Below are 25,471 nucleotides of genomic sequence, written 5' to 3' on the forward strand. Positions count from 1 at the left end.
TATCTGGTAAAAAAACAACAACATGATAATCAACACTAACATAAGTACACACACAAGTACACAATCAGAATTATAAAAAATAAAAAAATTGTATGTTTTTGAATGTGTTTGTAGCAAAACAAACACATTTAGGTTGATGAGAACATTACTATAAATGAGCCACACGTTGTCTTAATGCTTAGAGCTTGGGTAAACACAAAATGATGAAAAAGAGAAACATAAATAAGAATGCTATTTTTAACAAACTATTCCAGCCGACTGGGATATTTTAAGTGAACATAGTAGAGACTTGTCTTGTTACTGCAGGATAAGAATATGGTACATCATCATTGCCAAAGCTGAAGATAACACATTCCTCATTCTCTGAATGCCCTTGGCATTTGCCCAGTGTGTGTTTACCTAAGAAAATGGAAGAATCATATCAGGAACAGCTCAGGCTATCTCAGATGTGTTGCTCACTGCAATGGCAAGATAATTTACAAATCTGGTAGAGCTGTGGATTTCATTGGCATATCTGGATTTGGTGGTGAGGTTTTCACTTACTCCGTTTTTTTCTCAAACAGGAGGGACATGCTTTTTATTGAATAAAAGGGGACATTCTCAAGGTCATTTCTTTGCACGTTTTTAACACATTATTGATGTACTGTAAGTCTGGGGTTCAAACCCATTTCCCTTAGACAAGTGATTGATGGATCTCCCACTTTTGTTATAGGTATCACCTCAGTTAAGCTCGTACGTGCTGATGGTGTCCTGGCCACGGCCATGCCCCAGTTATTCTTTTGTTATCTTAGTTCTCCCTGCCCTAGTGTTTTCTGTCTGTCTCCCTGGGTGTGTGTGTCCGGTCCAGGTCCGCAATTTTCTAGCTCCATGCACTCCTGCCTCTCGTTCCAATCACCCAGCTGTTATCCATTGTGTGATCACCCTGCCCTGTATATGTGTTGACTCCCTTTGTCAATCCTTGTCGCTTTGTTGTTGTCGTACCTGTGCGTATACCCTCCTGTTCCTGAGTTTTTGACAAAAATAAATATATTTTGTGTTGTCATCCTTACTTGCTTGCCTCACCCTGCATTTTGGGTCCACCCCCTGCACTCACACCTGACAGATGGGGGGGAACAGAAATGGTTCATTGGGTCCACCATAGCACAGAATGTGCCGGGAGGTTAATTCAAAAATCCCTGTTGTTATGACAACCAATGTTCATGGTAGTTATGGGCCAAACTACCAATTTAAGCCATTTTGATGGGCTGAAAATGGAAAATAAAGAGAATATTATTTAGGATCAAATCTATAGGGCAAGCATTTATTTTCATTTTCCATGTCTTGCACTCTTTCTCTATCTACATCTACACATTTAAATTCATACTAGTGCTTGCCTTTGTGATTCACAACAGCAGTGTAGTATGAAATTAATTTATTTTTTCACAAAATGAAAGATTGACAGTACTGCCAAATCAGAAATCATTTACTCGGGGAACAGTGTCTGCATGCATGTGGCAGGCCAACCAAAAAGTATGTTTGTACGTGTTGTAAAAAAGGTGCTTTATTTGAGCTGCAATCTCAACCATAAAGTGATCTGACAGGATACAGTATATACGCCCATTCCAATTTAAAATCTTGACAGTGCCAGTTTGTTGCACCTTCTCAAAAATTGAAACTTTAAAGTAATGCTTTGGATGCCAGTCAAACCACAATTTTTTAACCTTTTATGTTTAGGTGTCATGATTTTCTCTATCCACAGTTTTCAGTGGCATTTGATATCTGACTTGAAAGACTTTACTCTGTAGTCTATTTCAGAATCCATCCAACATATATACCACTATACAAGAAATTAAGTATGCAAGAAGGATTTTTCAAACAGATTAACCACTTATGGTATTAGAAAACAATAGCACAATTAGCACAATTGCAAATTGGATATTGAATTACTAGGCGAGCACACATTGTCATTAGTTCACTACATTATAACCAATGCCATTCACAGTACCATTGTACAAAAAAAAACAAGGCCAAGCATAAAAGCACAGTTCATCTAAAGAGTGAGTCACTGCATTAACCTGGAGAAACAAAAAAGGCAGTTTAGAGGATTATAGCTACAGCTGTGAATTGGCAGGTCTCCTGCAAGACACTAGATAAGTTTTTTGCTACACACAAAGCCTTTTCTCACAAAGCAACACACACTCACAGGTAAACCACACACTAATATATTCAATGTTGTTTCACGGTAACAAAAGTACACTATAGATTCTCTCTCTCACACACACACACACAAACATATATTCTCTTCAGCCAAATGATAGCCTAAAAGGACACATTTTTGTACTAAATTCCGGATCACGTTTTTTATTTAGTAAAGAAAGTGAATAGGCTCTCATTATTCAATCAACCTATCTACCATTGGAGTTATTTTATTTGGTGATTCAATTAAAATAATTCTACACAAAACATTACGTAACATACCAGAGCATTGCAGACATTATGGTATATTCTATGAAAAATGTGTTCTATGGAAAATGCATTTCAGGGGAATTATTTGGCAAACTAAGAAATTACAAGCAAAGTTAGTGCTGTCCTGCCATCTACTGGTCAAATGCAATAAGCACAACTATTTAGACAACAAAATTATCCTTTTTTTTTTTGTTGCAGGACCTGATTTTTTTTTTTTTGCAGCAGGCAAAATTACTATTGATGCCACAGCATAAAACCTTTTGTTATTATACATCACATTTATATTTAGTCATTTAGCAGACACTCAAGAGCGACTTACAGTAAGTACAGGGACATTCCCCTGACATGTATACTTTAACAAAGAGATGACGTGCAGTCTTGGGGAAGTCCAAAGGCCATTTAGAGACAATGTCAGATATGGTAAAATAATTTCAACCTGCAGAACTATTTAAGCAAAACACAAATAAACAGAAGATTGAGGATTGTCATGTGACGCGAGGTGACCCTTATTTTTCTGTGTATACTATCCCTTTGTAGATTGGTTGGTAGAGTTCCTTTAAGGACCACGGTAGGGGTTCTTCACAAAGCAGAAACAGCAAGCCAATGAAAGTTAAAAATATTTTTCAGAGGATTTTTCTTTTTGGGATACTTTAAATTGAATGTCACTGGAATGTAATTCTTTGGAAACGTAAAACGTATGTAGTACTATTATAATAGCTGCACTTCTTACTAAAATGACATTTTTATCATTGGTATGCCCTATTCTGCTAATTATTCATGAAAAGTATTTATATATAGTCCAATCTGAACTCATAAAGATGTAGAAGTCATCTACATTCTAGACAATTATTTTCACCACATACAAACTTTTTCTTCTGGCCTTAGAATTTATTTTCACATTTACTTTACAGATTCAAAAAAACACAAGATGCTAAAAATGACTGATGTCATAGGTGTTAATGCACATTGGGTACATAATTAAATTTGATGCACAGATCAGAGATATCACATTAGGTGTATCCAATGAAATTATACACTACTGCGCCACAACAGTGGCTTTACCAGGCCCATGTGGTTTTCCTGACCATCTCTCCTGACCAGGAACAAACTGAGGGTCTTTGCAATGAAGGCTGTTGTTAATTTACAAAAATGGAGAGAGAGAACTGGGAGGTGTTAAGACACATTTTCCCCTTTGAGGATCTTTTGGGGGTTTCCAGATGAGGAAGATCAACACGGAAGGAAAAGATCGGAGTGGGGTAGAAAATAAAGAAAATGTAGCATGCACCCATCAGCTGGACACGAAGAAGGTTACAGCAATGGCCATGATAACACTCCTCAAGAGCATTAAGACATAATCCAGGTAATATTTGAATTAAATAACACAAATAGGTTGCTTATGGGAGAAGAAGATTCAAAGAAGTGAGGGGAAGAGAGAGTGATATAAAAAGAGAGAGAGATCGAGATATATAGAGAGAGATATAGGGAGACATAGAGAGAGATATATAGAGAGAACAACATGGAAAAGAAATAAGAGAGGGCTGTGGTAGCTTATGATTTTTTTTAAACACTCCTTTCAATCAAAGGGGAAGAGAAAATCTCATCTGTAATCTCAGTTTAAGTGCGGAGGGCTAAGTGGTTCCGGTCTCCGGCCCTCGCTGGGCTCTAATTGGTTGTCATCCTGACAACATTGTTGTTCAGGGCTCGCTTGGTAAGTTCATTTCCATTGGCTAGTTGCTCCCACCACAGCATTGGCCACTGCGACCCTGGGGGGCAGGTTCTTGTAGGTCCACACCAGGTCTGGTCCGGCCCCCTGTTCCAGCTCCACCTTGTGGCTCGTTCTTGGGCAGCTTCTTGGCTGCAGCGAAAAAAACAACAACTTCTTAGCCACAGCAAAAGACAACTTAGAACTAAGAATGAGAATTAATTAACAAGATTCCGAGTAACGAACCCCCTTTGCTTTTCATACTTCTCAATGGTTTTTCTTTCATTTAGACAAGCTGTCTAACTGTCATGTTATTCTTACCTATGGCCATGAAGATTTCGTTCACGTTCATGGCAGTCTTGGCTGAGGTCTCCATGAAGAGTAAGCTGTTATCATCAGCGTACGCTTGTGCTTCCTAAAAAAAACAACAACGCTATTACACTTTTTGTTGTTACCGGAGTGGCCCATTAACCTCGAGTATACATATCACGGCATACATGTTCCCTTTTTTAGTTTATTTTTTCAGTCTATGGTAAACATCAACCTCCATGTAGTATACCATTTCATACTGACTAATACACACATAGTTGATATCACATTTGATATATCATACTGACTAATACACACATAGTTGATATCACACTTACCTGTTGGTCAATGGCTCTTTTGTTAGCTATGTCTGCCTTATTGCCAGCCAGAGCGATCACTATGTTGGGACTGGCTTGTCTCTGCAGCTCCTTCACCCAGTTCTTTGCTCGTGTGAAAGTATCCTGCCATAACATGACCAACAACAATCAGTTTGTATTCAGTCTATTTTCATTAACTGGAAAAAACATGACAATCTATTCATTCATGCTATTCAACTGTATATTTAGTCAGAAAATTGTCATACAATTGACCAAATAAGGTTGTTTTCTGATATTTAATAGAATGTGACTTTTTTTAGGATGAGAGGATTTTTATTTATTCGTATCTTGCATGTTCATTTTAGATTTGTTTCAATACTTTTCATCTCACAATTTAACTAATTCTGGGCTACAAATTGTGACCAACAATCAAACACACTGTGTTAGTGATGTCATAGACCACAATGGCCGCCTGGGCTCCTCTGTAGTACATGGGAGCCAGACTGTGGTAGCGCTCTTGTCCGGCCGTGTCCCAAATCTCAAACTTGACTGTCGTGTCGTCCAAGCAGACCGTCTGTGTGAGAAAGGCAGCTGGAAAGAAGGAAGAAAAAGAGAACCGCACAGAAAATGACAAGAATGTTTTCTGGAATAAAAAAATAAAAAAGGTTTATCAGTTGAGATTAGCTTATACCAATACTGTCGTAGCTTGCATTGTCTCCCAGCCACTGACAAACTTTGATTTTTTTAATTTTGTTTTTTTAACGTCTGACTCGATCAATGATGCCATTGTCAACCTTACTTTTGTAACTTGATACTAAAGCCTAGCCATCAATGAAGGGCCTTTGTGCGGAGACATGCTTTCAGTTGCAGTTCCTCACATCAGGACAGTGGACCATGGAAATGAGGCTATTATTTTGCTTTGAGTCAGCCAACAAGCAAAATAGGTTAGGTACACATACATTAAATGAATTTAGAAGCACACACACAAGTAGAGTCAACATTAGCAAACTTCAAAGGCCTTGATGAGGAACAATGAACTGTATTCCAATCCCAACCATGGTATTTAATAACATCTGATATTCTGACAAAACACATTGATACAATGGGCTTTATGTTACATAACTTCAATTGTGTAAGGCGACGAAGATAACGAATATTGGACAGTATAAAAGAGGAAAAAAGCTACTGACAAGTGGATTCATCAGGAACAGGAATTACTAAGCCCCACAGTTTCACAAACAGTATGAACATTAGAAAAGCAAACATTTTCAGGGTACTGAATCTTACCACGTTACCCAAGCCTGTCAGACAGGTCTTGAGTTGTCACAATGAACTCACTAGACTGGCCCTGCGACTTCAGAGTTAAAGATCCAACACAGAATCTACTGGATGTAAGCTTTTAACACTTCACTCGGCTAGCAAAAAATTCTTCAATCACCTGACGCCATTGGCAGTAAAACAGCCCAATAACGCAAGTTGTATCCTTTGACCCCTCACATACTTTATACATAGGATACATTTTTTTATGCACATTGTGTTGTGGGTCAGTGATGGTTATCGTGTGCGTTTATGCAGCAAAAGATACATAGTTTGATGTTTTTGTTGCAGTCTTACTGCATAATGAAGCTGCATCAATTGTGTTGTCTAAACAGACCAGAGGACGCTTGACGCAATTTACCCTGCTTTTGTCATCGGACATATTATCAATGAAGACGAGTGAGCAAAGCCCTGGTATCTATTTGGAACCATGACCATCTGTACCATGTTTCATTCTGTAAATGCTAGGATCATGAGCTGATCATTTGTTTCAGAAATAGCACCAAAGTTTTAAAAACACTTTAACCACCACCAGATTGTTTTGACAGAGGTTGATAAGACAAATGGTTTAACCACCCAAATGCAATGCCTTACCTCCAATAGTGCTCTCCTGATATTCGTGAAACTGGCCCTTGACAAAGCGCAGAACCAGACTGGATTTCCCCACAGCTGATTCCCCTAGAAGCACCAACTTGAACTGGCAGATTTTATTTCCAGCTGCTGGACCGTTGGGTCTCGCTGGTCCTCCACGACCCGCCATGGAGCTGAGAGGAGGCTACCCTTGGTGAGAGGTGCCTGGACTGGGCCACAAAAAGTTAGGCAGCACGGGTGGAGGTTGTTGAAGTCTTTTGAAAAGTTGTTGGTAGGTTTTGGAGGCCACGGCAAGGGTAGTAGAATCAGAGATATCTGGAACCTGGAATCTGGTAAAAATGTAAAGAGGTTAGTTTAGAGTCTGACAAAGCCCTAAAATGTGGTTGAAAATTACCTTTAGGACATCTAGTCTAAAAATAGCTGCCTGTCTAACTGACTAATGCACTCTCTGTTCGGTGGTCAGTTCCTGGTGTAGGCTGGCTGGAAAGTCCCTCAAGGTGTAGGTGTAAGTGGAACTAATAGAGGGCCACTAACGTTAGACCTGGCTCACTTTGCATGTATCCAGCCAGCTTTAATACTTGTAGTCTGCGAAATAAATGTGGCTTTAAATGACTTAGTAATGTTGTGGCTAAGGTAAGGACGGTTTGACAGTTATTTGAACATTAACTTTCCTTTTCTGTCCATATTCTATTGGCTAGGTAACACTTCAACGCACGCAAAGGTGTACACAGGAAGATCAGATGTAATCAGATCACCTATTGGCTAGTTAACTTTCTAGTTTTCATATTAGTTTCGGTTATTTTGGCATATCTCGTGACACATTACTAGTCGGAATCGCTCATACTATCTGGCTAGCTTTTTCGCTTGAGAGCTAACATTAGCCACATTAGCTATTTAGCTTAGCACAACTGGAAAATACAAATATGTCGCAGGATACATAAACATGTCGGAATGGTGTAGAGATGCACGAGATTTTCTTACCAAAATCAGAAAACAGACATAAATCGTAGAAGTAGGATTCCCAATGGTATATGTTTCTTGTGTTTTCTATTTCGGACACTTTTCAGTTTAGCAAATAACCCAGTCCTTACTTCCGCCTTGCATAACCGAGATTCCGGGATTCGCCCATCACCTGATACGAGCTCTTGACCAATCCCATGCTAGACTTTCGTTTAATAGTTAACATCAAGGAGATTATGATATTCAATGCGATTCCTGGAAACAAAATGACATAGAGATACACTGGAATTATGTTTATTGGCATGCCAGTCAAAGAGAGCTGTATGTGTGTGGGTACAAAATACATCACACTGCTTTGTGTTAAATTGGACTGTACTCATTCTGTACATGTTCCCTTAACTATACAAGCCTGTTGGAGGATGGGAACCTTACTGACCGTGTTTCACCACAGGATGGCACTACTTGTTTAAAAACTTTAAGAAGCGTCTATGCATGCCTACCCGATGGAAACGCTGCTCGACGAACATTGGAGGCTGTCTCAACGACCTTTTTTTTTCTTTCACTCTCGCATTTAATGTTATTTTCCAAGTGTAGGCCTGTGTGTCCAACTGGTGACAGGTTTTTTGCTGATTTTTTTCTTAGTACCAAATGTGGTCAGGTAATTTATTGTACACTATTCGAACCAGTAGGATAGTATACATGCAAATTCGCTGAATAGCCCCTGCGTCAGAATAGCCACTGAAATGTGTAATTCATACTTTTTTTGCCATGACAGTTTTCAAGGGCTGATCTAAGATTCCTTAACCCTAAGGGATGAATTATCCTTGTTGACTAAGCGTAGGGGCTAGGCTAATTCAGGGCTTTAACCGTACACAATTAGATTTGATATGACGTGACCTACTACTGTAAGTTCACGCACCTTTGACCACCTGGCAGATACGATACAGGACTTAACGGCCCCTGCCTGTGGCTGTCCTCAACGCTACCCCCTCGCCAACTACCCCACTCAAGTGCATAAAGCACTTTCATTAACAAACCATTAGCATGGTTAGCCAACCCAATTCTCAAGTTGTGGATGTTGAGCAGGTAAGTGTATCTAATAACCTCGAACACCATGTGGTCTGTTGGTTACAGACAAACTATAAATGAACCATTACAACCTACCAGGTTGAGGGCTTTGGGCACTGAAACCGTTGCCACTGTGCCACCCAAAAGAGCTAGTAGAAGTGGCAGTTGCTGAGGGCACTGCGAACACGATACACGGAAAGACATTAGATATCTGCAGCGGTGAGGGGGACAGCTACGATCATAAGCGACAGCAGATGAGTGACAAGCAGGTGAAAAAGTGACGGGCCATTATGCGCCATCACTTGCTGCTGTGGCTCCGTGAGTGACAGGTGAGAGCGCGATAAACAGGAGGCAATCCACTGGGATTTGTTTAGTTTGAGAACGTGCAAATAAAATACAATCCTAGTTGCAATGCAACGTTGCCTATAGTCAAAGGGGAATATACCGACTCTCCTAATTTGGTCATTAATTGCCTGTAACACGAATCAATGGTCTAATTAACGGTGGAGGTGTACCGAGATCTGGTGTCTTGCAGTCAGATAAATGCGATTATTATTCTAATGCAGGTACACCAGTGTCTATTTTTATCTTTTTGTTCCATACAGAGACAAACGTTTCCCTACGAGTACAAATTGTTCTGAAGCAGAAACACAATAATAAAACACTTTGAATGTTATAGATTAAAGCTGCATTGTACTGCATAGCCTACTAATGTAATTAAAAATACATTCCATTATATCCCTTTACCACAAAAAAAGCAAGGTAGGCTACAATTCGTATAGACCAGGTATTATTTTTTCATGTATAATATATCTTAGAGTTTCAGAAAAGTATTAGGATATACATTGTACAGACACTTGTTGCTGCAAGTAAGAAGTTGTCTGTTACAAAACGACTATCCCATTGTGCCCTGCAAGTGCAACTGCCTTTGAACTGTCACTAATTCCGACTTGATGAAAGCCGGCCATTGTTGAAAAGCTGACAACTTTTAAATCATTCACGTAATAGGTACTACAAGGCCTTTGAAACTATGTAAGCTGTTAATTACTGGACATTTAGTGGCATCAATTGCTAACAATACATCTCTGATGACACATGTTAAACAGTAAGGAATAAGCCCGGGGTTTAGGTAAACAGACACAAATGATATGTCACCAGTGGCTTGACTGAAAACCTTTGTTGTGTGGTTTTTTGGGAATTGCTTGACATTGGTCTTGAGCATAACTCTTATTATTACTCTATAATTATTTTATGATCCTGGATGTTGATGTTATTTAAGATTTTCTCCTAAATACAGATGTGAATATGTTTTGAAGCAGGATTATACTTGTATCCATAGCATTATTTTTGGTTAGAAAAAAGACAAACAAATGTCAAACAACAAATATGTATATTTTGTATTATGCAAATTTACATTCCCAGTATGTATATTGATGTTGTTACATTTTTGCTACATTGGTACACTGTAGGTAACAACGTCCAACCATATTAATCAGTCTGTCTCAATCAGTCATGCAAATACCAGATACCTTTTCCTTAGGAAAAAGAGTGAGCTAATTTACCATGCAAGAAGGTAACGGGTATAATATCAACAGCAAACTCCTCAAGTTTATGTACAATTATTTCACTTCAGAGTTTAAAAAAAATGCAATACACAGTTCTTAACAGAACACATTGCTAGACTGTTGATGCGAAGGTAGACAATTTATTTGTCTACTTTTTCCACTTATTTACATTTCAAAAAATCTCACATAATGTATGTTGTGCATTATGCCATGCTAAGGTGGAACAGGGTAAACATATTGTATACTTACCTCAAATTTGGGTAAATATAGATAACTATAATTTATTGTATTCATAAGGGATCAAACCTCATGATATCCAACCACTTCCACTTAAACATTACACTAAGTTGTAATAACTTAATATTTTAGTTACAGTAATGCCTCTGGTAGTCTTTGATAAATAAATATTAGGCAAATACATAAATAAATCTTGCATCATTAACAATTTTATGACAATAAGTGTATAACAGGATCTGGCTTCTTAATGATGCCTTATAATGCCTTGACAGATTTCTCTCTTTTATAAAAGATTCACTAAATAGATAAGAAAATAACATTTTCTTAACTTGAATACATTTTGGTTGCACAATGTACATTATGTAGACATGGCTTCAAATCTGTTACTAATTTACAAAATGTTATACCTGTGTGACATAGTGTGTTTATGAGAACTGCTTACTACTGCTGTTAGTTGTGGGGGTTTCAGTCAATAAGGTTATGTAAGAACTACTCTCCAACTTAGCATCAAAACATTCCTGTTTCCAGCTATTCATAAAAAATACTTCTAACTTGAAATGTTTTCTCAACATTGATATTAAAAACTATCCTGACTGGCCTCATGAAAGACAAAATAGTATTTGAAATGAGAAAAATTCAAAGCACACTTTAACAAAGCCAAAGTAATGCACAAATGACATGCTGTTGCATAGTATTGCAGTAATTGCACAGATTTTGTCAGATATTATATCCCCCAAAACGGGGCAAAACACACCATACATAAGAATACAGTGCAGTCACTTCAAACTGAACTAAATTGTTCAGTGAACTGAATTGAAACTCCCTATAGACAGACAATGTAATTGTGGTGACCAGCATATAACCATACAATCTAGTCTGTCAGGTCCAGACACCAAGACTGCTCTGTGCTTTGAGTCTGAACACCAATGCTCGATCTCCGAGATGATGGACTCGCACTGTCCCGGCTCTCGGTGGACCCCCCATTACCCAAAAGGCACTCCAGACTGGTATGTCCCACAGATGTTGATTCCCCCAGGGGAAGGTTGGCATCACAGCCGTCAGACCCTAAGTCCTGGAAGCAGACTGAGGACGGCCCCAGGAAGGAGGGGGGAGATGCAGGGACGGGGTGAATGGAGAGGTGGGTGTCCTCCAGCATGAGACTGGTTGTATCCTGGTGAGTGAGGTCATGACCTAGACAGTCCGAGCTAACGGTGGAAATATCCATCCGGTGCGTGGGCCTGGGGGGTTGCAGGTGTGTTTTAGAAGGCAGGTAAAGGTAGGGGCTGGAGCTGGGCGAGGACTCCAGGAGACTATGGGCAGACGTGGGAGGGAAAGGCAAGTAATCGCCACTGCCACTGGGGGGCTGGAGACACAAGTTATGATGGGACTGGCTAATGCCAACTGGAGTAGCACCCAAAGCCATATCTTCTGGGTCTTCAAGCCCAGTCAGAGGATCTGGACCAGGGCTGCAATCCTGGAAATCTGGGCTATGTGAGGAGGGGCTTGTCCAATGGTGTGGCGTAAAGCAACCGGAGCTTTGGCAGGGGCCTTCTCTGGGTGTGGAGTCTATGACATGGGGCTGGTAGAAGAGCCTTGGGCTGGAAGATTGGGGCTGGTAGTGTCCCTCTGGCTGGGTACTACCGGAGTCGGCACCCCCTGGTGTTCCACTGTAGATCCACTGCTCTCCAGGGTGATGGCTGTGGTGGCTTTGTCCCTCCAGGCTTCCGGCGTCATGGTGAAGGTGCAGGCTTGGTGCCAAGTTATAGGCCATGCCGCTGCTGGCTGAGGTGGGATTGGAGACCATGTGGACACCGTAGGGGTAGGAGGACAGGGAGGCAGTGTAGTGGTTCACAGCCACATGGGCCTGGAGAAGGTGCATCATGTGATGGAGGTCCTTGGTCAGCTGTGACACTTCCTGGTTCAAATTGCCCATCTGTGGTGAGTGGTACAGTGAAATGTTAGTTCAAATAGGATCCCAATGCTAAATTCAAATGAGAGAAGGAAAGGCGATACCTGTCCTAAATAGAAAGGAAAGTGGACAGAAACATGGAAGGATGCGGTGAGGGGGGTTGGGGTGGGAGGGTGAGTAAGGCTGGCTTCTCATCTGTTTTATTCCAAGTATTGTTGAGTCAGCGACTCCTTACTTTTCCTCTGCATTGCAGAAGAACCCCTGCTGATTAATTAATACCTCCATACCTCCTTCAGACAGTACCTACCCAAGCCCATCTGTATCCCCACACCTGCCTAGTACTGGCCCATAAGGACGCAGAGATGCACTGCGCTACCTAAGATAGATATCAGAGACTATTTATTATCTTGGAATTAATTTATCACTGTCGGTTTATAATTGGGGGTTAAGATTTGATCTGCAGACTAATTACTACTTAGTACACTAAGTAGGCTGTTTTCTTTCTTCAATAAGTGCCTGTAATACAGAGATTAGATACCTACTATAAATGATCTACACATTTTTGTGTTTGAGATTCTGATATTATTTATTTAAAGTAACACAATTTGTATCTTCAAATATTGTTTCAATGTGGAGAGTTTTGAAATGGCAAGGCATGGTGATTTCCGCACATATGGGAGGATAACGTGTTCTGAAATACATTAAGGCTTTAATATTGGATGTGTTCCCTTTAAAGTTATCAGAACCTTTCGATGTTTAGACAACTGTAAAGGAGACCCGGGCTCGTGGCCTCTTTAGGACTACAGATAGATGAGTCATTTGGTTCAGCCGGTGGTCTATCTGGGCTGAGGTTAACTGTACCTTTTGGTTGAGTTGATTGATGCTCTGTCGGACTTCCTCTGTCTCCAGGAGCAGGGTGGCATTCACCTGCCTGGAGTCTGTTCAGGTGAGACAGAAATGACAGAAATGAGGAGAGTCATACAGTACACAGCATGAAATGTGTGTGTTGAACATATTTCATGCTTGTCAATGCACTTCCCTTGCAAATGGGTGAATGAATCTTATACTTGTACTGTACAGTAAGCACTTTTTCAATGGGACAGTTACAATAACAACGCTACAGTCTGTTACCATATCATGAAACATGATGGGCAGGGAGGGACAGTGGACCCTGCCTATAAGCCTAAAAGCCTAATCCCCCATCTTAATGTTCAGGATCCAGAAACCAAGAATTGTCACCAAATAAAGCAAAGGCTGACTGCATTCATTTCCACTTTGCAGCATTTGGGATGAATGTGGATTTGTTTTACAACAAATGACTGTTTTCATTTAAGTAAAAATCCCTAATGTTGTTTTGTACCCTGTTGTCCTCAAGTGCACTGGGTCCCTTCATTTCAACACTTCAGCTGCCAGCTGATCTTTCCTAACCTACCATGTTCCAGAGGGCACCACATTATGGTGGCCTCGGTTTGAACCCTATCTTCACCTTCAGCCAGCTGGTGTCCAAATGAGATTCCCTGTTGGTGCGGTCAAGGCAGTCAGTGTGTGGTTGAAGGAGGTTTGAGTTACCTTGAGCAAGACCGCCCTCTGTGCTTGCCTTGGGCTCGCTCTGCTCTACGTTGAAGAGGAAAGTCTGTCCATTGTCTTCGATACCATCAACAACCCTGTCGGGGAGAAAGAGAGAGCAAGAGAAAGAGAGAGAAAGAGAGAGAGAGAGAGAGAGAGAGAGAAGGGACAGAATGGAGGGTAGGGTGAAGTAACAGAAGAGCCTTTTCAATTATCGTCCATTGCCAAACGACCCAAGCAGCAGGCGCCGATGATGAAAACCTGCACTGGCAGGCACCCATCTGGGGTTAACCGGAGGCGAGTCCCCTGCTACCTGTCTGGGACTGCAGGACACCGGACTCCACTGGGCCACTTTACTGTATTACCCACATGTACATGTGAGGCTTACTGGGTAACCTACCGATACTTTATAAATATGTAAGGACGGCTGGTGGAGGTGGATAAGGTGCATGGTTGATAAAGTAACCGTAGAGTTCTGATGGCTGAAAGATGATGAAAGATGCTCTGTGAATGTAATCCATTAGCATTAGCTATGCATCGCTGCTGACACTTTTGCTGCAGGTACAGTACACCATGAGGTTGTTATGAACGACAGTACCGGCATTATATATTGGAACATATTTGGGAACCGTGTTTGCCATCCATTATTTGTGCTGCTTAATTAATGTTTTTATCTTGATAAAACACCTTTATGGGGAGTTTGTCAACTGGAACATAAGTTATGTTATTCTCTACCTGGGACTGAGGTCCGGGGGCCCGAAGCAGCTGAATTTGGGGATCAGAAGCTTGGTGGGCTTCTTCCCACTCCCAGACTCCCCTGATGGAGCTGGGGGACTGGCAGAGGAGACCGCAGTGGGGGTGCAGTGCTCCTTCTTGGGGGCTGACTGGGGGGACAGACTCTGGCCCCGGAGGCCACGGCTCAGGTTGGGGGAGCGGCAGCGTCGCAGGGCATTGAACTGGCGAAGCTCGTCGCCCAGCAGGTTACCCAGTGAGGTGCGGCGAACGGGACTGCTCAGACTGGGCAGGAGGAGGTTGCGTCGAGAGCGAGACCCTGGGGAGGGGTGGAAGTAGTCGTCTGGATCGTCTCCTTTGGTCTCTATTATGGAGGGCAGCTTGTGTTCGGTTGAAGCTCTGGTGGTCTGGGAGAGAAAGGCAGTTTTACGGGTAGTCACAGAAAAACGTGTATTGATTTATAGTTAGGTATAGTTTTTTCACTGCCACTGAATTCCTGCAAATTATATTTGGGAAAATGTCTTAATAAAAAATGTAAAAACATATGGACAAGTTCATGGTATGAACAACCTAGTCTATAGCCTGAAGTAGCTCATAAGGTTCCCCATTAGAACAGCTATCGACCTAGTTTGTGGGTCGACCCCTGGGACCAAACCATCCTCTCTGCTCCAAATGAGTTTCAACCTGTAGGGGAGGTCCTAGCACTGGTGCTAACCCCAATAGCTCTCTCACTAGCAACATGCCCCAGAAAATGAGGGCTTTTACCTTGAAAACCGAGACACACACCCTTGAAAATTTACAATTACAATAATGTATGCAATTCTCCTTACAATTGTGTTGAGGCTAGAGCAGTGCATTTGAAATATATTGCAAGTGGCAGGCAGGTTTATGATGGATAAACAATGGGGAAGTAATGGTCACGACTGAGTGGTCAGAGATAGAAAACTGAAGGTTATGCAACTCACGTGTGGAAGTCTGGGTGACTTTGAGAACCTAGTGAGGCCCTGTAAAAGCAACAATAGACTTGATATTACACATTTACTCTTTATAGAGAAAACTGGACATTTTATGTAGCCTATTCTATTTATCTTAAATCCCTCTCGTTTGTCAGACCATTTAGAGAATGGAAATGTTTAAACTACGCAGCACAGGATTTTGTGTTCATCCAGCTAATCTTTTCAATTTTTCTTTAAAAAGTATGACCTGCAACTCTCTTATAATTGTGCTTTAAAACACTAGATTTGTCTACCATGCAACGCCTTGTTAGTGTCTTATCCCTTGTTTCCAGAAATGAGATCATTGCCATGCACCCTTGAATCACATAATTGGTCCTTTTTTGCACTTGATGGCAGCAGGAGCTCAGAGAACATTCCTCTTTCCGCTACCATGGTGGGAAATTGTTAGCAATTTACGGCAATTACTAGCTGAAAGGATGACAAACATGAAGCTGCATTGGTGTGAGGCGGCTTGTCTTCCCATGTGAGAGACTCCTTCCTGTACATGACAGTACAAACAAAACTGTCTTTTCATCCTAGTGAGTGAGATCAGTGCTGATCAAACTATTTTATAAATAGGTTACTAGTTGGATGTGGACATTCAGCTATATGAGTCAGAGAACATTGTTTTAAACATTATGTTCAGCAGCAAGGGGAAAAACCCTTAATAACCTTTTTACTTCTGCCAATTGATCTCCTGTACTTCAGTCTTTTTCTCAGGACTGTGAAAAATACTCCCAGGAAGATTAAAACCTTTCCTGATACAAACAGGACTGATTTATTAGCCATTGTCTAATATCACTGCAGCAAAGACATGAAGGCACATCAATATTAATCAGTGGGACACTAATGCCACCACTGACCCACATACTGTCGACAATATATTTTGAGAAAGATTTATGTAAAATGTCCAATATTTATCCATAAAGACACACTGGATTAGTGTATGTTGAATATGTATGCATGTGTGTGCATGCCTTGGCATTATATAAAATAATGGGTAATGTAAAGAATTTGAAATATAGACAAGAGTGTACCGTATTTACGGAAAATAAGCCGCGGCTTGTACTGCCATTTTACAGTTTTCTTGTGCTTGTGCGGCTTATATTTCGAAGCGGCTTATAGTCTGGTTTTAGAACAAAAAAGTGGCTTAGTCTCAAGATCTCTACAGACCGTGCAGCTAATTTAATTCTCAACACTTGAACGTGGGCTTATTACTTGAAAGAGGAATGATTCGTAATGAAAGTGAAAGTGCAGCTTATATTCCAGTGCGGCTTGTACTCCAATTTACAAACTCAAAGTCCTCATTCTGGGAGGGTGCGGCTTATACACGATGCGGCTTATTTTCCGTAAAATACGGTAGTATGAAAGAAGACCACATGACAGGTTTGAGATGAGAGAGGTGGGAAAGATACAGGCTAAAACATGCTTGGGGGCTGTGGAATCAGCATGCATAAGTGGTAGGGGTTGTACGTGGGACTTGCTGTCAAGACAGTAGTTACAGGAACAGGGCTAAGGAAGACACTGCCACTGCAAATACAAACCTGGCTATTGTGTGGAAATTGCAGCACTGTGTGTACGTCACAGCAGGTCCCCAGTACTTAGCGCTCCTTCATTCTGTCAGGGGTTGAGCCTGTGCCTCTGGCCTAAAGCCAGAGACCCCACTCCTAGCAGATGGTGGAAGAGAACTAGAGCACTGCTCATGTGCTGCAGCACACCACCATGTACAACCCTCTCTTTCCAACCAACCCTGTCCTCAACACCAACTCTCTCCTGTCTCCACATACTACCCGGACCATTCATACAACCACTGCAATAACAACAGAATATTATAATTTTATTTCGGAGGAATTTCTTTTATAGCCTGGCTTTGAAATTGCTTTCAGAGCACACAGGGGAAACTCAGATCTATGAATGGAATGCAAGCACAATTTCATTATCCTTGAGGTTGAAAATCTTCTTCCAGGAAGTCAGTAACATAAAATAAAATTAAGCAAAAGACTGTTTAGGCGACTGGAAATATGGTCTTAATAACTGTACAGGCTTGTAGGAAAATGAATAAAAGCTTATGCAGGAAGATGAATGAAATCTGTCATTTAAGTCTGTATTTTTTTGTTGTATTGTCAAACCTAAAGGGATTATATCCTTCATTTGACTCCATTGTCTGGCAGAGACAATTTCTCCTAATATTTTGTCTGGCCTGTCAGTCATATTTCCCAGATAGTAGCGGTTATTTGTTTTTAATGCATGAATAGTCCTAATAAAACACATGGAAATGAAAAAAGTGTGTTTATTTAGAATACCTGGTAGAAATGCTCAAAATATCTGGTATGTTTACTGAAGTGTGTGTTTACTATAACAACAAAATCACACATAGTCAGCCTCTTTTTCCCAAATCCCAACAATCAGAACATACATTGGATCATCCATCCTGTTCATCGAGCTGTTAGCAGTTGTGTGAGACTACTCATGTCACTGGCACTGATGCATAGTAATCGTTGTGACAATGTGCCCACTGCCAGCCCCATTGGCAGGATCAAAAGTGGGAGTCAAGGATAGTGACAAACGCAGACACAACATTTGCGTGAAAACAGTTACTGTTAAATCACCCTTCCAACTTTTGAGGGGCAATATTAAATATTTGTTATTAAATAGTGTATGTGTGTGTGTGTGTCTCACCTCAGCCTCGCTGCCCTCCCTCAGGTTGTAGGTGAGGTTCTGGTGAATGTCTGCGGTGAACAGGCTGGCGTATTCAGGGTACAGCTCCAGAACCTCCCTCAGAGCCCTGACACTGATGTACTGCAGGTCACAGTAGGTCAACGCTTTCACGTCTGCGTTTGTTTTGATCACTTGATCTGTGTCTGGTAAATCTGAACCAATCAGATCTCCCTTCCCTAATTCCAACATTAAGAACAATGTATCACATAACCTTTCTTCATGACAACGAAGCCAAACATTCTGAATGAACTGGTATCTTAAAACATAACAATAGTTACATCAGTGCAAGAAGACTAAATTTCAGAAATGGCTATTCTATGGCATTCTAATCTATTCTATAACATCTTTGGATAAAAGCGTCTACTAAATGACTAAATGTAACATCTGCTTTGCACATCTTCAACCCTATAATCATGACCCCTGACCTTGAACCTTCACCACTGACCCCCCCCCCCCCACCACCACCACCACCACTACCACACACACACTGACCCAGTATGGCCAACACCATGCTGTCCTTCAGCACCTCCAGGGAGCCAGAGCAGACAAAGTAGTTGGCGTGGAGCGCGTCCCCCTGGCGGATGAGGTACTCCCCCGGCGCGCAGAAGGAGGTCTTGATGTGCAGGGAGAGGGAGCGCAGGCACCCACGGCTGGCCCCCTCAAACACGGGCAGCTGGAGGATGTCCTTGTTTAGGTGCATGGCGATGTCCGCCCGCAGCTCGTCTGGGAAGTCGTGGAGGAGCTAAACAGCGAAGAGGAGAGAATAGGAGGTTGGTGTCTAAGACTGATTGTGGTGCATGTTGGCTTACACTGTCAGCTGACTCATTTATTACTGCTGATGGAGTGACAGTATAGAATGGGGACAGCGTGATTGTAGAACCCAGATACCAATTGGATTAAAGGTAAATTCTGTCTTATTTTATGCTTATATAGTTAATACATCCCTGAAAAATCCCATGATGCATTCAGTACAGTTCATCTCTGCTGGGATCATGAATCCTTCCCATCTTACTGTACCTCATTTGCATCAATGCCATTGTTGACGGACCAGGTGGTCTGAAAGTACTCCAGCATACGTTGTTTTAGTTGCTGGGGAAGGCGGTGCACACGTATGAAGTCCTTCAGGTCCTTCATGCGTGTGTGGTAGAGTGAACGGCGAGAATACATGCGTTGGATAATTGCTGTCACGTTTCCAAAAACCACCGCATGCATCAATGCTGAGGGGAGAAGGAGAGTGGGTTGTAAGTTTATAAAAGGACAGTAAACCCAAATTAACTTGTTAAATTCACAGTTGATATATTTTACAGATATATCTTTACAACCTCTTCTTCGAGTTGTCTCGAAGAAGAGGTACTATTTCACACAGTTCCCTAGTAATTGCAACAAACAGTAAAAAAAAGTAATCACCATGAAGTCTAGTTTCAAGCTGTTAGACTGCATGTCATCTTCCCCCCTACTGCGTTAGTGCCCCTAGCATGGCCTCACTTAGAAACCATGCCAGGGGCCCCTGGGGGTGTCCCCCGGTGGGCAGTAGCCAGACAGACTCACCCCCAATCAGCATGGTGCAGATGGAAAATATCTTTTCGGCGTCTGTGTTGGCGCAGACGTTGCCGAAGCCCACACTGGTGAGGCTGCTGAGGGTGAAGTAGAGGGCGGCGATGTAGGAGCTGCGCACCGAGGGCCCGCCCACCGTGCTGTTGGCGTACGGAGTCTCCAGACGCTTCCCCAGCTCATGGAGCCACCCTGCAGAGGTGGAGCGATGTCGAGGGGCAAAAGAACGCAAACTGAGTGAGAAGGTCAAGGTCTGTGGGCTCCTCACTTCTGTTGTACTTGATGTACATTTTTCAATCCATCGACACGTTTTTCCCCCAAGCCGGGTAGTAGACTGGGTAAGGATGATTGCACATCTTCCTTTGGATTGGATGTCTAGTAGCCTTCCTGAGGGAGCCTGTCCCTGGACTCTCCTAGTGTTGGATTTTCTCATGGGGGCCTAAAAGAATCCTTGCTTACGGCCAGACAGCCCCTGGGGGAAAGTGAAGAGGATAGTAACTGAATGAAATTAAAATTTTAAGCTACTTAATATAGATGGGACACAGATGCTAAAAACAGTAGTGGCCATAGGGGTGGGTCTGTTTTTAGTCTATTTCCAAAATCTTTTTATAGAGATTCATTTAAAAAATGCATTGTCAAGCCCAGAAATACCACACAGATCAGAGCCCTATGGAACACAGAACAAAATGTTTTCAAGCATAGTTTTAGTCAGCTTTGTCTTGAATTGATTCTGTAAAATATAAATTATAATCTGGTTTATAACCAGATTTTCAGTGTTGCAGGCTTATCATAAGTGTTTTAGATGGAGGGTTGCTTAAATAGATTGACTTCCATCATGTTGTTAAAGTGATGTGTTTTGCACAGATAACTGTCCAGTGTGAGTCTGGCTTAAGTACTACGCAATTAAAGAGAGAGTGTAAAAAGTTATTTGGCCATGGACAGCTGTTGGTTCAATTTATTCAATGTTTAGGTATAATGAGTGGGATATTGGTTGGCTCTTTGCTAGCTGGCATGACAACCATGATCCACAGAATGTAACGGCTGGCAGGGGAGAGAGCTGAATTAGGTTTGGTCCTCCAGGGGCTAATAGGGCCTGGAGTTAATTGGTTGGTGTACCCTAATGTAACACTGTCCTTGGAGACAGAGAAATGCAGATAGACACACATCCACTGCATACATTGGAAACCACAGCATACAAAATGACTAAAGCATCAGTCCTTCAGAATGCATAAGCATGCACAGATGTACAGTCCCACAAGCACAGATAAATACAGACACATATATTTACACCACTCAACAGCTGGGACATGGATACACAATACACACACAACAATCCCTTTCCCCCCAACACGGACATGCACATTATACATACTTCACCTTCTCTCCCATGGCCTCTTGCCCTCACTGTGGTGTGTCCCTAATTACAAGCAGTAATTCAGCCCCAACTTTGTTCTCCAATTAATAACCCTAGGACCCCAGAAAGGAGGGACTGTGGCCCTGTAGGACTCTTCATGCAGCCCCACAGCAAAATAATGGGAAAATGTTCGTGTCTGTGAAAAGGAAGGTGGAGACATACAGTAATACTGTATGTCCTTGTAAGTTCACCTTCTATGCAGTTATGTGTGTTACTGTGTATTGCGTTAGTCAGAGGGAGGTATGTTTTGTGGGTGGGTAATGGTGATCCTCTAGATAGACTTATTTCACATTTATGTGGAGGACAGTATGTAACTCAAATACATAGTACACACCTCTGCCATGTCCCTTCAACCCAGCTGTTTCCTAAATATATAGTAGGCCATGTCCTTGCCACCAATTAAAAATATCATACTAGTTTAAGTCGGTTTCGTTTCGTTTAGTTTAATTTGCCTCTGAGGTACTGGTCCAGTCTGTCTGAGTCACATCACCCTCACCCACCAATGTCCCAGGTGTCAGGGTCGTTGTTTTCCATCTCCTTCCGTCCGATGATGTACCAGATGCAGGCCATCCAGTGGGCCAGGAGAGCAAACATGGACATGAGCAGGGTGAGCACCATGGCGCTGTACTGGGAGTAGCGGTCCAGCTTCTGGAGCAGGCGCAGCAGGCGCAGCAGACGCACTGTCTTCAGCAGATGGACCAGGGAGGTCTAGGGAGCAGGGGAGAGAGGGGCGGGAGAGAGAGAGGCAGAAAAGGAGAAGGAGGGTGAGAGAAAGAGACACAATCAAAGTGGCCCAGTTTCCCCTTCTGTTGATAATGGCTTTAAAGTCCACCATTAACTGGATGATTCCTGACACACGTGGACTGTACCCACCACAGTGATGTTGAAGGCGTAGAGGAGGTCAAAGGGCAATGCTGCCACCAGGTCAACAAAAAACCAGGTGGTGGCGTAGTGGAGGCAGATGGAGCGTGATTCATACTCCACCTGACCCGACTGGCTGACGAAGGAGGTGCGGAAGTTAAGGATGATGTCTGGGAAAAGGAGATTTGGTTTCAGTTTCCTTTTCCAAGCCAAATAAGTAGTTCTGCACATCAAAATCCCATACTTTAAATACAAATAATCAAAAGACAATGTGGCACAATGCAGTTATTAGGTCATTGATATTGGTCATTTGAAACATTTGTATAGTACTTTGAGGAGACTGAAAATCATTATAATAAATTATGTATGTAGGCTACTAATTGCTATCTAATTCTTTGGTGTTGATTGCTTCAAACAGGAGGATGGATGTCATCCCCACCCCAACAAATAAGGATATACTGTATGTTCCTAATCAAAAGCCAAGACTGACTGAAAAGGGAACAGGAAGTGAATCATCAATATAGGTCATCAAATCTTCTACCTCATCCTCTTTCTTTTTCCAACATGATTCTGCCTCTTCCAACACTTTTTGAACAACATGCAGTCACTGGAGGAACGACACAGTGCGCTTGGATGACGATGACTCATCATTGTCTGAGTACCCCTCTACAGGCGTATTTACCAAGGATATAATCTAATACTGATCACACATGGTGTTGTGCCACATAAGAATACAGCAAACAGACCCAAGGCTGATCTTATTTTGAAAACGCATGTAAATTGTAGAAATGAAAAACCATCCACATCACTAGGTGTAAATTCGTTTTTTCTTTTTGAAATGTATTTGTGGCTGACTGCTATGTACTGTGCTCTACTATGAATAGTGTATTTTCACACCAACTGTAGGCATCAATACAATTTTTCCCTTTGAAGTGAAACCATAGACCCACTCAAACCCAGCTCTGAAAACTCAATCTTATACCCCTTTACTCCCATGATCTTGTACCCTCCTTCCTACCTCCGGTCCTTTAATATAATATGTTAAAGTTGACATCTCCCATATTACCCAGGATGAAGAGCATCTCCACAGCAATGTCACTGACGATGGTGGAGCGTGCCGCATTGTCCAGCTCGTCATAAGGCGTGAAGCAGACATTATAGGGCACTGTAACAGCCACGTAGAAGGTGGCCAGTAGGATCATCCAATCCCACAAAGCCTTGGAGACACTATAGTGGAGCAGGATGAAGCGAGACTTCTTCACTGCTGCTACCTTGTACTCTGGGAGAGAAGGCTTCTCAAACATGTTCTAGATGGGGACGAAAAGAGTGGGAGAGGGGGGTGGGAGAGGGGTTACGGTTAGGCTGTCTGATCACACCCCACTTTTGGCACATTTTGAACATGGAAACTGCTAAAGAAAGCGCCAGCTAATGTTTAACATACAACCAACGCAACCTTTTTTCTGCATATAGACATGCTGCTGTGAGGCTTTATTTATTTGTATTATCGATATGGAGTGACTGAGTGGATAATAATAGTCAAATAACTTGTCAAGTAAATTCATCCAGTTATAAATAAACATGGACACATCAGGAATATAGGCAGTGAAGGGAGATTTGCTACGGTTGTCAAAAATATATTGTAATGTGATGATAATACACTGTAATGTTTTTCCAAAATAGATGACTCAAATGTCAAGATATGCACTTGGGGAGTTCACAGGAAGCTGATATTTCAATATGGAAAACAGCTCAGCTGTTAAGGTGAAAAGGACAGCCATTGCCAGTCAGTGTGGGCTCTGGTTCTCTGTGGGGGCTGTGGAGGATGAGGCATTTTCATGACATACAAAAATTTTGAATGAATGGTTTCACCAACAGTAAGTTCAGCAGTTGATCAACTTGATCTGCTTGTTGACACTACTGCTGAACCGCATCTGCAGAAGAGCTCTACACGCGGTGATAAAGTCACACTCTGTGAAATATATCCAGTTCTTGTGTGGTTTTATGGAATAAGGGATTCATATATGAGGATGCAAGTAATGGAGGGGAAAACTGTACCCATAAAAAGATATCATTTGATTAGCACTTTTCTTTCCAGCTTCCCTGTCATCTAAATGCCATCAGAAATTCTATATCTAGTCTCATTAAAGGAAATGAGGAAAACGCCATACTGACCGAGCACTACAATTAACTTCAAAAAATGATGCTGATATTCATAAGCCCTCATTAGAATTTTTGATTACAAAATCTAATAGCCGTTATTGTCGATGAGTTGGCAAATGTGAGAGTGTGCAGCTGGCGTAATGACACCACAGATCTGCCAATGGTACCACATACTTGGCACACAATGGACATAACAATATTTAGAGGAGATTGAGCAAAGCCATTACTTTTGACAGGGAAGGGGTGGGGGCGAAACAGAGAATACACCAAATGGCTGGTAATTCATCGAAGAACAATGTTGCCTTGGTTGAAAGTAGTGGGAGGCGCGCCCCAGGAGTCTGGGTAATGAAGTATTAAATTGAATTTCTCTGGTATGCTTCCAGGAGCTGCCAAGAGGTGTCCAGCCTGTATAATCTACTAAATGATACTCCAGGGTGGATGGTTAGCCTTTCCTCACGAAGATAATTGGGCCGATGGACACACACAGCTAGAAGAATGGGGGACAATAGCCCATTTATCTCCTCTTCGAAAGGGTAAAGAGGAATATGGCGAATTGTCTCAGGACTAATGACCCTTGATATGCTGACACGGTCTGCTTTTTGGAATCAAAGTGTGCAAACTAAAAAGGGAGGGAGAGAGGGGCATTTCAGAGTCACAGTTTTACATTATGTCTCAGTTATATATATTTAATCTCTGATGTTTCCCTGATTTCTGTGAAGATCAGAGCCAAAGCAGCCTAATCACCATCCACTGCTACTGTTATTTTAACGATGTCATTTCAGAGAAGTCAGCAATAGCTGATTATACTTTATTTAATTATTTATTTGATCTTAAATCATCAGTCAGGTCACCCCTTTGTCTTTTTGGCCCCTTAAGCATCTGACCAAGTACGTCGGATGAATGGATGAGGAAAACAGTACAGCTGAGGGGGTCACATGTCGCCAAATCTCACACGGCTACATCTGATCTTTGCACTTCATTAAGCCTAACACCGTCAATCCCTTTCGACTACAACCCCCAGCACGCTCTGAGCTCTGAGAAGCCAGCTGTGTGA

General features: G+C 41.9%; 2 protein-coding genes across 3 annotated transcripts in view; both read right to left on the reverse strand.

The window, feature by feature from the left end:
- Window positions 1-3,312: 3,312 nt before the first annotated feature.
- LOC134031240 (ras-related protein Rab-5C-like) lies at window positions 3,313-7,865 on the reverse strand. Of its 2 annotated transcripts, none has more exons than XM_062474792.1 (6): window positions 7,663-7,865; window positions 6,685-7,003; window positions 5,213-5,364; window positions 4,795-4,917; window positions 4,469-4,562; window positions 3,313-4,300 (listed from the first exon to the last, which is right to left on the reverse strand). In XM_062474792.1, the coding sequence occupies exons 2-6, from the start codon at window positions 6,848-6,850 to the stop codon at window positions 4,173-4,175; spliced, it is 663 nt and encodes a 220-aa protein (XP_062330776.1). In that variant the 5' UTR covers window positions 6,851-7,003; window positions 7,663-7,865; the 3' UTR covers window positions 3,313-4,172. The 2 variants fall into 2 exon arrangements, with proteins under 2 accessions (XP_062330776.1, XP_062330777.1); XM_062474793.1 differs by having other exon boundaries at window positions 6,685-7,010.
- Window positions 7,866-10,130: 2,265 nt separating this feature from the next.
- The window catches only part of LOC134031635 (potassium voltage-gated channel subfamily H member 4-like), a 28,174-nt gene continuing 12,833 nt past the window's right edge, over window positions 10,131-25,471 (reverse strand). The window contains exons 5-16 of the mRNA XM_062475344.1: window positions 23,324-23,564; window positions 22,270-22,427; window positions 21,897-22,104; window positions 19,980-20,174; window positions 19,449-19,648; window positions 18,924-19,173; window positions 18,393-18,607; window positions 15,684-15,722; window positions 14,722-15,125; window positions 13,990-14,084; window positions 13,282-13,358; window positions 10,131-12,444 (exon numbers count right to left, since the gene is read on the reverse strand). Of these exons, the coding sequence (XP_062331328.1) occupies window positions 11,383-12,444; window positions 13,282-13,358; window positions 13,990-14,084; window positions 14,722-15,125; window positions 15,684-15,722; window positions 18,393-18,607; window positions 18,924-19,173; window positions 19,449-19,648; window positions 19,980-20,174; window positions 21,897-22,104; window positions 22,270-22,427; window positions 23,324-23,564 (3,144 nt within the window). The 3' untranslated portion in view covers window positions 10,131-11,382. The remainder of the gene's footprint in view (window positions 12,445-13,281; window positions 13,359-13,989; window positions 14,085-14,721; window positions 15,126-15,683; window positions 15,723-18,392; window positions 18,608-18,923; window positions 19,174-19,448; window positions 19,649-19,979; window positions 20,175-21,896; window positions 22,105-22,269; window positions 22,428-23,323; window positions 23,565-25,471) is intronic.

This window comes from Osmerus eperlanus, chromosome 12, assembly GCF_963692335.1.
Source record: "Osmerus eperlanus chromosome 12, fOsmEpe2.1, whole genome shotgun sequence".
Taxonomy (NCBI): Eukaryota; Metazoa; Chordata; class Actinopteri; order Osmeriformes; family Osmeridae; genus Osmerus; species Osmerus eperlanus.